Source organism: Phaenicophaeus curvirostris, chromosome 1 (assembly GCF_032191515.1).
Source record: "Phaenicophaeus curvirostris isolate KB17595 chromosome 1, BPBGC_Pcur_1.0, whole genome shotgun sequence".
Lineage (NCBI taxonomy): Eukaryota > Metazoa > Chordata > Aves > Cuculiformes > Cuculidae > Phaenicophaeus > Phaenicophaeus curvirostris.
The window spans coordinates 59,727,248-59,740,966 of NC_091392.1; the positions used below are offsets into that span (position 1 = coordinate 59,727,248).

The 13,719-nt window shown below is 46.1% G+C and overlaps 1 protein-coding gene across 6 annotated transcripts in view; it reads right to left on the reverse strand.

Moving 5' to 3' along the window:
- HIPK2 (homeodomain interacting protein kinase 2) overlaps positions 1-13,719 on the reverse strand; it is a 146,799-nt gene that overhangs the window by 99,579 nt on the left and 33,501 nt on the right. For all 6 annotated transcript variants that reach the window (XM_069859013.1, XM_069858976.1, XM_069859019.1 and 3 more), the window contains exon 2: positions 256-1,354. In XM_069859013.1, coding sequence (XP_069715114.1) covers positions 256-1,354 — 1,099 coding nt within the window. The remainder of the gene's footprint in view (positions 1-255; positions 1,355-13,719) is intronic.

The window sequence follows — 13,719 nt, forward strand, 5'->3', positions numbered from 1 at the left end:
TAGGAGGAATTTTTTTACTATTAGGGTGGTGAGGCACTGGAACAGGATGTAGTGGATGCCCCATCCCTGGAGGTGTTCAAGACCAGGCTGGATGAGGCTTTGAGCAACCTGGTCTAGCAGAAGGTGTCCCTGCCCCTGGCAGGAGCATTTGAACTAGATGATCTTTAAGGTCCCTTCCAACCCAAACCATTCTATGATTCTATGATTCTATGAAAATACTTTTCCTGGTAATGTTACATGAGCCCAGTCTCTTACCTGTAATATCTGGATTGAAGGTAGGTAGAACACACAGCTTTAGACACATGGCTAGCTGATCCAAAGTCTATGACCTTGACCCTATATGGCTGTCGGGATGGGTCTACCAACATGATATTCTCTGGTTTGAGATCAGCGTGAATCAGTCCCAGGCTTTTCAGCTTCATTAGGGCAGTTGCTACCTGCTGGAGAATCGGTCGAATGTACTTAAGGGGCAAGGGACTGAATTTGTTTTGTTTTAGGAAATCATAGAGGTTCTGCTCCAACATTTCAAAGACCAAACATGTGTGATTCTTGTGCTGGAAGCACTCATATGCGCGGACAAAGTTGTAGTCATCCGCACTTTCTGTGCTCAGCCGGGCCAGAATGCTCACTTCAATCTGGCCTTGACGGGCATAGGAAGGATGGTTCTTTAGAATTTTGATGGCTACAATCTCATTAGTGCCACGTTTCCAGCATTTGACGACTTGTCCAAAGGTTCCACGGCCAAGAAACTCTAACACTTCGTACGTGTTGGTCATGGAACAGAGCACCTCATGTTGCACCAGCTGGTAATCCCCTTCGCTGTTGGAGCCACTGTTTTTGGAGGTGGCCGTGGAGGTGGTGGCGGTGGCTACAGTGGCTCCACTGGCATTGTTCTGAATCATTGGTGGATGCTCTTCGATGATCTGCACGCTGCTTGTGTTCTCAATCTCCTCACTCTTGCGCTTAAGTCCACATTTTTGGTAGGTGTCCAGAAGGCTCACAGTGCTGCGACGCATCAGGTTGTGTGGCCCGCCCAGTGTTTGCCCAGACACTGCAACCACACCAGAAGTGCTGTTGGCGGACGTTACCACGATGTGCCCCGTGCTTGCTGGGAAGATGATGGTCTGTTCGTAAGGGATGCTCGGATTGGGAATCTGGAGGGAGGCGTTGACGGCTGCTGCGGCGGCTGCTTGAGAGGACTGCACGTTCTTGCTCTGGCTGTAGACTTTACTGTGTGTGCCGTACCCAGTCATATCCCAGTTCGAACTCGGCTCCACTTTCAGTTTCTTCACGCTACAGAAGGCACTTGACTGAAGGGTGTGAGGAGAGAAAACTTGCACATGCGAGGCCATACCTGCAATACAACATTAGAATGAAACCAGTGTCAAGAAGCCTTCCTCAGTTTTTTCATTTTTTTAGTGGCAGGAAGGGAAAAATGGGATGCAGACTTCAAATACAACACACGCACTCACACAAAAATCAAGTTGCACCAGAAATATGTATTCAACACAAATAAAATCTTACACTCTAAAATAAGTCACTACCCCTGATTGAATTATACTAACAACAACCAAAATTCCTGCTCTCTTGCTCTCTCTTCTCATTTTTAATAATAGAAATGTGAGTGTTATTTTTACCTTCTCTGCCTAAGAAGACTCCTATTCCCATCGCCTCCAGGAATATATCTAGCTCTCAGGAAGAACTGGTGTCAAATACTGCAAAGTATTGTGCCTATGAAGGGCCAAATCTCAAACCCTCAGGCTCATCCTATATTAAACAGTTTCGTGGATCTGACTTAAGCCCTCCATTTATTCCTACTAAACCATCGTGTAGCTTCTGGCTTGCAGAAAGCCACGATGGGTCCAGGAGATGATACACCATGACAAAATGGACGTGTGCAGACAAAGTTGAGGAGCTAGGAAAGAAGCAGCAGGTAATGTTTCAGGTTGCTTGCCAAGTCTGCATGTAGAAATAGTACACAGTGCTGGCCTGTCCTCAGAGATACTGGAAATGGGAGTTACAAAACATGAGTTTCACTACGTGCTCTCAGTTCTCCCAGATTTATAAAACTGTGGTCATCTGTTCTTATTCACAGTGACAATACCATCATTGGAAAGCAGATCCCCTGGAAATGAACAGTATAGTTAATGAAGCAAAGTAAAACAAGCATGTGGCAGAACTATGTCCTAATAGAACTTTACTTTTTAAGAAAATACAAACCCCTATTTTACTGCAAGCGTTTTGGGTTCTAGAAGAGTTAATGATCTTCTACATCTTTATTAAAAAAAAAAACCACAAAAACTCACCAGGCAAACAAAAAAAGAAACCCACAACCTCATAACCAAAGCGAAAATAAAGTATCACTGAGACAGACTTACTGAAGGACACTGAGTAAAATTCCACTGGAAGAGAAAATGCTCCTATTCAGAAAAAAAGAGATGCTCCACAGAGAAGAGGACAACTAAGTCCTGACTTGCTGCCAGCTCTCCCTGCCCATGGTAGGGATGGTACCATGGGGGCAAAGGTAGTAGGAATGGCATGAATATATGGGGATTCCTAGGGATGGATTCAGCACCCGGCTGGAGTTAAAGCAGAAAGGCACAGCCTCCTTCACTCTTCTATCTGTTGTCAGTGTTTCTTTTTAATAAACCAAAATGACTAGGGAAGAAAAAGACAATATGCTGAGCTGGCACCGTTGCTGCATTATTAAGCACAAACATAACCTTGACTTGTTCTCAACTTATAAAGTTAAAAGCTGAATGAATGCTACAGTGACAAAACCACAACAAACTCTGCAGTGCACATGGATGACTTCTTCATACAGAGACTGGAGAGTATCTAACACTCGGCTCTCTTTCCTAAAAGGAACCCATTCTCCACTAGTCTATGTTGCTTTTCAGAAGATTTTCTGGAGCTTACGCAGACACATGCACACTCACATGCATAAACATATACACCTATAAAACAAACACGAATGTTACTCCATACTTCCAATGCCAAGTACCATCATCGAGCAAATGTATTTAAACACACCCAACTTCCATTTTCCAGTTAATTCCTAGCAGCCCAAAGCCCAGAAATTGCTCATGAGAGGGGTGCTGTGGTGAGCCAAACACCACCATATGAAGGTTTACACAGAAATAACCAGTAAAGCAGTCACTCCAGTTTGCTTCAATGCCCCCGGTGTCATCCTAGCCACAGTGATGAATTTGTGAAGACAGGGTAGACGCAGAAGAAAAACCCCTATGAGAACATATGGGAAAAGCCTCATCCCTGCTTGAGCACGCAATGCAAAACCTCACTAATCCTCCTCTAGTAACGAAGCCCTGCAAAAACAAAGCCCTGCAAAAACAAAGCCCTGCATGCCTTCTTCTGCAGATGTGACTCCTGGCTTTAATGTGATTTCTGATGCTGTTTGCTGCAATTTGTATTAATTCCCTCCAACCAATCTCCTTGGCAGCAATTTCCAAGGTCCCTGACACGGGGTCCTCAGGACCCCTCAGCTACCTGGCCCTCTATGTGCCTTATCGCTCCTTTACACAGGTTAATGATACTGCCACAAATGTTGCAGCACGTAGAAAACTTCCAACTCTGGTTAGGCCCATGGATTATCATCCATTAATGATTTTCCAAGTAGGCAGTACTGAAGCCCCAACAAGAAACCTAAAGGCAATTAAGAGGGACTTCAGGACCTTGGGACAAATGGTGAAGGAATCCAGTGCATACTACAGGGACTGCATGAGGGAAGGAATAGGAAGAGCCTGGAAATAAATACCTAGCTCCAAGCCCGGTGTGAGGAAAAAAACTTGGGGTTTTTGACCGTGGGTTGAACTACACAACACCAGGCCTGCTGGCAAATGATGGGATATGCTGATCTCCAAGGGGCAAAAGAACGCTTACCAAGAAGGTAGGACTCATCAAAAGAGCTCTCAACTAGGTATGAAGGAGGAGGACAAAACCAGGCTGGCCTGAGAACGGCACTCCAGCATCTGAGAGATGGTGTGCTAGCAAGACCCTTTGGTCTGTCACCTCAGAGGAAGTGGGAGACAGTACTCCAAGAGGCAGCAAAGATGCAAAGGTTGAGTTAGAAACCACAGCAAGTAGTCATTTAGGAATTAGAGGACTATTACCCTCAGGAGAGTGGTGGGATCAAAAGCCCAACTGAAGCGCCTCTACAACAATATATACAGCATGGGCAACAAACGAGGAATTAGAAGTCAATGTACAGCAAGAAAACTATGATATAATTGCCATCTTGGAAATGTGGTGGGATGACTCACATAATAGGAGTGCTGCCATGGTTGGCTATAAACTCTTCAGGCAGGACAGGCAAGGAAGGAGAGGCGGTGCAGTTGCCCTCTGTGTTAGAGAGTGTTTTGAGTGCTTTGAGCTCAGAGATGGTTATGATAGGGTTGAATGTCTACAGGTAAAAAAAAGCGGAACGCCCAATAGGGCAGATATTGCGGTGCAAGTGTGCTACAGACCACCCAGCCAGGAAGAAGAGACTGATGAAATATTCAACAAGCAACTGGGAGAAGTCTCACAATTGTTAGCCCTTGTTCTTGTGGGCAACTTCAACTTAGCAGATGTCTACTGGAAGTATAATACAGCAGAAAGGAAACAGCCTAGGAGGTTCCTCAAGTGTGTGGAAGACAACTTCCTGACACAGTTGGTAAGTAAACCAACTACGGAAGGTACCCACTGGACCTGTTTTTGTGAACAGAGAAGGCCTCGTGTAAGATGCAACAGCTGGAGGACAGCTGGGGCACAGTGATCACGAAATTATAGAATTCTCAATTCTCAAAAGAGTAAGGAGAAGGGTCAGCAGAACTGCCACCCTGGACATCCGGAGGGCAGCCTTCGGACTGATTAGAAGGCTGGTTGATAAAGTTCCTTGGGAAACAGTCCTAAAGGCCAAAGGAGCCCAAGAAGACTGGACGCTCTTCAAGAAGGAAATCCCCGTGGCCCAAGAGCAAGCCATCCCCATAAGCCACTGGGGAAGAAAAACAGTTTGGCTGAGCAGAGAGCTTTGGGTAGATCTCTGACAGAAAAACAAAAAGAAAGAGGAAAGTCTATGAGCTTTGGAAGAAGAGGTGGGCATCTCAGGAGGACTACAAGGATGGAATGAGGTCACGCAGAGAGAAAATCAGAAGAGCTACAGCCCAATTAGAACTTAAATTGGCCAGTTCCATGAAAGATAATAAAAAACCATTTCTACAAATATACTAACAACAAAAGGAGGGCCAAGGAGGAACTCCATCTTTTACCGGATGCATGGGGAACAACAGTGACAAAGGATGAGGAAAAGTCTGAGGATTTTAATGTCTTCTTTGCCTCAATCTTTAATAGTAAGTTCAGCTGTTTTCTAGGTACCCAGCCCTGTAAGGCAGAGGATAAGGAGAGGGAGCAGAACAAAGCTCTAATAATCCAAGAGGACATGGTGAGAGATCTGCTTGGCCAATTAAACTTTCACAAGTCTATGGGGACAGATGGGATCCACTCAAGGGTATTAAGGGAGCTGGCAGAGGTGTTCACCAGACCCCTTTCCATCACCTGCCAGCAGTCCTGGCTGACTGGAGAAGCTCCACTTGATTGGAAATTGGCAAATGTTATGCCCATTTACAAGAAAGGTCAGAGGGAGGATCTATAGGCCTGTCAGTCTGACCTTGGTGCCGGGAAAGATAATGGAGCCGGTCATCTTGGGTGCCATCACACAGCACACACAGAAGAGCCAGGTGATCAGGCTCAGTCAACACCAGTTAATGAAAGGCAGGTCCTGTGAAACTAACCTGACCTCCTCCTATGACAGGGTTACCTGCTTAGTAGGCAAGGGGAAAGCTGTGGATGTAGCATACATGAACTTCAGAAAAGCCTTTGACACTGTTTCTCACAGTATCCTACTTGAGAAACTGGCTGTCAATGGCCTGGACAGGTGTACCCTCTGCTGGGTAAAAAACTAGCTAGATGTCTGGGCCTAAAGAGTGGTGGTAAATGGAGTTAAATCCAGCTGGAGGCTGGTCACAAGTGGTGTTCCCCAGGGCTCTGTTTTGGGTCCAGTTCTGTTCAATATCTTCATCAATGACCTGGATGAGAGAGTTGAATGTACCCTCGCTAAGTTGGGTTTAACTGTTGATATAATTGAAGGTAGGGAGACTCTAAAGAGGGATCTGGACAGGTCGGATCGATGGGCTGCGACCAACGGCATGAGGTTCAACAAGGTCCTTGGGGTGCTGGTTGACATTTGGCTGAATATGAGCCCACAGTGTGCCCAGGTGTCCAAGAAGGCATCCTGGTCTGTAACAGAAACAGTGTAGCCAGAAGGGCTAGGGAAGTGATTGTACACCTGTACTCCACATTGGCGAAGCTGCACCTTGAATGCTGTGTTCAGTTTTGGGTCCTTCACTACAAGAATGGCATTGAGCTGCTGGAGTGTGTTTAAAAAAGGGCAATGAAGCTGGTGAGGGGGCTAGAGCACAAGTCTTATGACAGGCAGCTGAGGGAGCTGGGATTGTTTAGCCTAGAGAAGATAAGGCTGAGAGGAGACCTTATCACTGTCCACAACTACCTGAAAGGAGGTTATAGGGAGGTGAGTGTTGGTCTCTTCTCCCAAGTAACTAGTGACAGGACAACACGAAATGGCCTCAAGCTACATCAGAAAAGGTTCAGATTAGGTACCAGGAAAAATTTCTTCATGGAAAGTTATCAGGCACTGGAACCAGCTGCCCAGGGAAGTGGTTAAGTCATCATCCCTGGAGGTATTTAAAAGCTAGGTAGATGAGGTGCTCGGGGATATTGTTTAGTAGTGGACAGGTACGGTTGGACTCAATGATCTCAAAACGTCTTTTTCAACAAAATGATTCTATGATTATATGTGACATGCTGCAAGCTCAGAGAACCACAGCACTGTCACTCAATTCGTCTCCCAAACACAAATATTGTATGTAAGTGAGCTGGAACTGTTTGTTTTTCCACTGATCAAGAAGAGTCACAGTGTTCCTTCTAGTACTGTAACGACCTGCCTGGAGAGTGGGGTTGGTTTGATGTATTTTTTTCCCCTGGACGCAAATAATAAAGCAGATGTAATTGGTAACATATTGTGGACCTAGCAGAGGTACAATTTATAGCTTTATGGCTTTCATTCCATGGTGTGCTCGAGCAATATCTCTTCATACAAAATAAAAAGGGAAAAAAACGATTGACTCAGAACAAGGAGAGAGGCTGTTCTCACACACTCCTCTAAAGATAATGCCAGAAGACATAGACACCCCAATTTAAACTCAGGAATGTGAAGTGAAGCAGCTGCAACTTTCTCAGTGCTGCTGTAAAAATCAGTATAATCGCCACCATTAAGTGACAGACTTTCAACTGGTACAAACTGGCAGGGCTCCAGTTTATATCAGCTGATGCTAAAGACAAGGTCAGCAGTCACTCAACGCTGTCAACGTCAGATGTCGTCTGTGCCTCTTGGTGAAACGAGTTGTTGTTAGGGACTGGTTTCCACATCAACAACCAGCCTCTTGCTCTCCCTGCAACACTGCTGGCAGCCTCAGCAGGGGAGCAGGGACAGGGACAAGACCAGGGCACAAATGCTGACCCAACCTGGTACTCCAAAAACAGAAGAGGTGGAGTAAGCAGAGCTGTCCTGTGGCTAAAGGGAAGACTTTGGACTTCTCTGCTCCAACTTCCGCCCTTCTCAGAGGATATATCTCATTGCAGGAGAAATATTCCAATCCACCCCTTAAAAAAAGATGTATGAAATCTTCTTCCTTTCAAAAATGATTTTCTCATATTTGAGGTTTTAGGGGCACATGTTGTATGGAGAATAACTCGGCCAGCTCTTCAGCATAGTCCAATACCAAGAAATTACAGGCTGATTGACAGCTTAGTGATGGGAAAAGAAAGCTTCTGCAATGAAGTCATTTTTATTGCAAATTTGCCTGTGCAGCTAATGTGAGAAAAACACAACCCTAAATTTCCTGAGGACATTATAAAATTGTGCTGGTGGCATGTTCTTTTTTTTTTTTTTTTTAAAAAAAGGATATTTATTCCATGGCAATAGCAAAAATAGTAATAAATGTGAATAGAAGTTGGATGGTTTATTACAGGAATCAAACTCCTCATTACAGCCTGTAATATGATTTACAACTCCAGCCTTTTGATTACAATAGCTTGCCACAATGTCCACAAAGAAACAAGCTGGCAGAAATGGGACGATCCATGCAAGCCAAGCCCTGTAACAGTGATGACCCTTAGCATCTCCCAGATGCAGTGGGGATGCCTCCAGGGAGCATCTTCACTCCTGTAGACCTGGAAGGATGGAGGGACCATAAGCCAAAGGTGGATGGAAAACAGGCTGTTTCACTTTGAAAAAGTCCTCTCAAATCCCTGCTCACAGGTCTACCAAGAAATTTCCTGTGCAAGGCGGAGCTGCTCTTGCTGCCTTCTTTCACTGAAGGAAGGCTAACAGACACCTTGTCAGGTTTTGCACAGGATGGCCCAAAGCTCCATGCCTTTTTGCTCTCTGTCAGGATCAGAGGGCGTAAGGATGCTCAGGAAAAGCAGCTGCACCCACTGAGCTCTCCTGTTTGCTTGAAGCCTGGCTCTCCAGCTTCACCTGCACTAGCAAAAGTTTGGGCTGGACTAGGGCAAGTGCTGACACCGACTGAACTTGCCTAGGTTCAGGCTTCCTGCCTTGGCAAGGGCACAGGGCAGCCTCCCGCAGCCCCAGTTAGCTGGTCAGGCTGCAGCCAGGACACTGCAACAGCAAAATACAAGCCATGAACAATGCAGGTCTAATTTTTATATCACCCCCGCGCATAGAGAGTCTCTGGGTTGGGAGCAGAATCTAGGTTGGGCACTATGCATTGAATAAAATTGATAGTTCCTTTCTTCAATAATGAGTTGAAGTGTAGACATTGAAAGCTTTCACACAATTGACAGTAACTGGATTTAATGGAGCCTCCCCTGTCCCTGTTACAATTCACTTAACTCCCAGTAGCATCCACATGAGCTGAAGTATGTAGCATGCAGCCGGGGGACAGTGTTAAAACATCCTGAATGACTTTTATTAAAAGACTTGACTTCTTTTTTTTTTTTCCCTGAGAAATCCTCCCATGTCAGCTTTCATTTAATAATAATTTAGCAGGTGCTATTTACAATTCAGATGGCCCTCTTCTGCATGCATACACAAATCACGCAGCCTCCTCACTTGTACTTCCAACAGGTTTCAGGAAAGCGAATGAGGTAAAGCTCCCTATGCACCCACCTTACCCCAAAGGGCAAAAGATACACTTTATGGACTAAATAAGGAACAGTCTGAAAGTCACTGATGTTTTCTTCTGCTTTACTCCTAGCACTTAGTGCTGATTTATAAACGTGGCCTTTGCAGTGGCAAGAGACCAAGCCCCTGCCCTGTATTAAATAGGCAGTAAGACCTTTTGCAGTACCTGCAGAGCTGCGAGTGCACGGTAACCAGAGGCTGCTTGCTGATTGCCACCAGAACAGTGCCTGCTTGAAAAACGTCGAAAGCACATGGCATGTGTTCAGCATATAAATGATGCACACAAGACACTCCTGAAATAAATATCTTCCACTTCTCCCCAGAGAGGCAAAAGCCTGCAAACTCATATGCACGCCCAGGTTAAGAAGGCAATGAAAAGGGGAACTGTCAGGTATGGCTATTATATTGCACCTTCAAAACAGCCATGTCTCAAATGCAGCACTCTTGGTGGTGGCCTCTGAGGTATATTGGTGGTACCTTCTGAGGTATTGTTCCCAGGACCACTAGAGTCTTGGAACCTCCCTAAAATTTATGTCCCTGGAGGCTATGCAAATTCCTTCCCTTATGCTACCAAACGTTTGGAGACAGCCTCAAAGTGGAATTCAGACCTCAACAGCCTCAGCTCCTTCCTGTTCCTGGTCAGCAGAAGATGCCAAGGGGGCCTTCATTCCAGGTGAAAATCTCCCTGCCTTCCTGCTCTGCTTTTCCTGTCCTGCTAGTAAAACTGTCTCATCCTAATCAGTAGTTTCCTAAATGCCTAGGTAGCATGCAACCGCTCTTAAAGACGTGACAGACCCTGTCCCCTGCAGTGCTCCAGACCTGGTTTTACATAGCTCCAAGCTGCCCCTATTATCCACATGCCCTGGTCAGAGGAAAAAGCAAGCCCTTCTAATGCACAAAGCAGCCATAAACAAAATCAACCGAAGCTAAGCATCCTTCTACACTCCCCACACGCAACTGAGAAGGATAACTCCCACTGCAGTGCAATGGACAGGGAGCTCTGATCACAATCATCTTCACACCCTGCACCCCCCCTGCTATCCCAACTGCCCTCCTACACATCCCTCTCCTACAATTATAGCATCAGCAACACAACCCTGCTTACTATTTCATACTACACACCATGACTTTCCTTTATAGATAGGATAGAATTTAGCAATAAATTCTCAGTACACTTGGGCATAGGGGGATGTAGGCAGCTGTTCCCTACTAAAAGCCTCCTCAGTTGACCAGAGAAAAGAGGACACATCCACAAAAACACTGGGGAGACCTTCCTCTGAGCCAGCCTAATCTATTTTTCCGCCTTCCCTGAGCCTCCAGCTTCACCACACCTATCCCCACGCATGGGAGGTGATGGGAGAGGTGGTTAAGTGCTGGCAGGGGCTGCTAGCCAGCCCCATCTGGGGAGCTGGACTCAGTGTCTATGTGCCACTGCAGGCCCAAGTCTGGTGAGATGGTGCACATCTGCTTTCCCCTCTAGAATATCTTCAGTGTTGGGGCTGGATGCTCCCTGGTACACAGTCTCTGCAAGGGCAGCATCTCTTTCCCATGGCTACCCATAAAGAGCTCTCTACAGTGGGTCCAGCACTCATGGAAGCAGCCCTGCCATTCCAGGTGAGAGCTGTCATGAGTAGCTCAGCAGCATATGGGCTACCCTGAACCCTGGCATGTTCTACAAAGACTGAATGAGGCAGCACCACCCTGGGCCAGACCCTGCACCAGAGCCTGGAAATATCTAGGCTGCTCCAGCTCCTTCCACCCACACTCATCACCATCCGTCAGGTAACTAGACAATGTCATGTGAGTTGGATTTGGACTGTGGGCAACCACTTCAGTAAGCATGCTAACCACCTAAAACACCAAACTCTTAGGAATTAGTGAATACATCATCAGCCACAGATCTCCCTTTGAATCATCTATGTTGCCTTTTATTTCATTTTGTTTCTATAAACAAAGAGGTTGAGCCCTTGCAATATCAAGCCTTTCCTTCAGTGCTCAGTGACCACAATTTCACATCTCACCACTACAGAACTCTGCACTTCCATACCCACTACAAAGCCACAAATCCCTACTGTTAGATATCTTTTAGAATGTAGACACACTGCAATTCTTATTCATCCTTTTGATGTGGGTTCAGGTGCCCACGAGCCTGAGTTACAAGCTGTGGGCTCCTCTGACATATTCCTGGTTTTAGGCACATGAAGTAAAATCTCTAAGACAAATATATACACTTACATTTAAATTCCTGATTACACCTCAGTGAAAGATTCTTTCAGGGTCACCTCCATCTCCCACTTTAATGAATTGCAGTAATGACAAGAGATATTACAGATTTCCACAGTAAATCATGTGACTAGTTATATTTCACATTATAGTTAATTAACAATGCAACACCCGAGAATGCCTCATTACTTCCCTGCAGATGTTGCAGCCACCGGACCCAAAATCAATTTCTAGATCTTGGTGTAAGAAGGTCCAGCAGCCAGGTCTATGCTCCCCTGAACCAGAAGGTAACCCCCGAAGACCTTCCTAGGGGAAAACACAACACAGTTGGCCTAGTGCAAAAAAACTGTGCAGGACACCTGGACATCACTGAGTGGCAAGCAAATGAAGGCAGAAAACTAATATATTTGATGGGTTACAGCCTTGACAAAACAGAGCCAGACCCTAGTAAGTAAACCCTTCCCAGCATACCTGTCAAAGCTGACACAGAGACTGTCACCTCTACAGAAATCATGAAAAGATGCTGCGAACACTCTACCAAGACATCCAAGTGCTCTCCAGACAGTAAGAAGCCTGGGAGTCTGCTGTGCCCATGGCAGGTCTCAGCAGCTTTAGAAGGCAGGTGGATAGCCCTGCTGGACATACCTTGATGAGCAACAGTCCTCCCGAGCCAGGGAATGAAGCCTCCAGCCCCTGCGACAACTTCTGGAGTCTCAAGAGCAAAATGAGGCAATACAGAGGCAGCAGCAGCACCTGAAAGCCTTCAAGGCCCGCATGACAGTGCAAAGAAATTTATGCACAATCTCAGTGTAAAGATGTTTTAGGAAAGTAGGTGTCAATGAAAACAGGAACAAGTTTTGCAACCAAACACTCAGTACTCCAAAGGCCTCAGAGGATAAGAAAGTCTGCTCTGGAGTCAGAGATGGAATGAGGAAAAAAAGAACAAGACAAAGTTAGACAGGCAGGATTGACAGAAGCCCTGCTTTGAAGCTTTATCTTTGGAGGACACTGAAGGATGTCTAACAAAATGCTTTGCTGAAGAAATCCCTCTTTTTGGCCCAGCAGAGCTGAGGCATGTGCCAAGTGCCCAGCTGGGGCTCTGCTGCAGGCTGTTGGGGGGACCACAAGCAGCACCTCATCTCCTTAAAGAGCAGGAGACAGCACTAGTACCTAAAGTACCACTCAAAATAACACACTGAGGCTCACATAATGGCATGCTTAAGTAAGTTCCTGAATTGCTTGGAACAGCCAGAGGAGATGGGGAAAGCAAGCTACCAAGGTAGCTTCTGCATCCTGAAGCCACATGAGCCTTGAAGCCGTTACTCATATCAATGTGCCAGGATTGTTTAGCAACAGTGTATGTTCTCTAGCCACCTTCCTCCCTCCTGTCCTATGTTCTCCATGACAGCAAAGTGGAACGAACAGTAACCACGGCATTTCTACAGCACCCAAAGTTCCCTTTGGAGAGCTATACAAATAATCTCAGCAGTAAATATCAAACTGGCCATAGTCTGCCTTGCTGCAGACTGCAGACTTGCTGCAGTCCAGTTTAGTGTGCATGTGAGTCCATATGTTTAACCTCCAAACAAATCTGCAATACCTCTCAGTTCCCACAAGCTCCATCTCTCATTACCACTTGCTAACAGAGTTGTAACCTGAAAGCAGAACTGAAAAAAGGAAGGATCTCAGCATGGCTCTGCCTTCCAGGCAGTGTGGGTAAAGCCAGTCAGCCAGGTCACTTCAGCATCCATCTTCTAAACATGGGTTTACGAAGGTATTCCCATCTTACAAGGGAGACAGAGGACTTCCTCAGTTCCTGACCTCAGACTTCACTGGCCACCTTACCAGGCCCTCTGTGATCTTAGTCCCCTGGCAAGGGCGCCAAGGGCTCTGGAAGACAGACCAAAAATGAATCAGTGTTTCCCTCTGCTGCCCTGGCTGTGCCCCTTTCACCCACACAGCACCGGCATGCTAGTGGCTTTCCACAAGTGCCTAGTGGAAAGGACATTTTGGCTTTTTACACCACAGCTGCCTCCCCACATGGATATCTTCCCACCTGCAAATATTAGCTTTGTAATGTCAATGACTCCACCTGGCCTACAAGTGTGGTGAAACCACAGGGAATGGCTGGCACCTTGCATACCTCATGCATTAGAGGCAACCCTACTTGTGAAGGGAGGACATAGGTAAGCTTGCTAAAGTCTCACGCTAAGCCT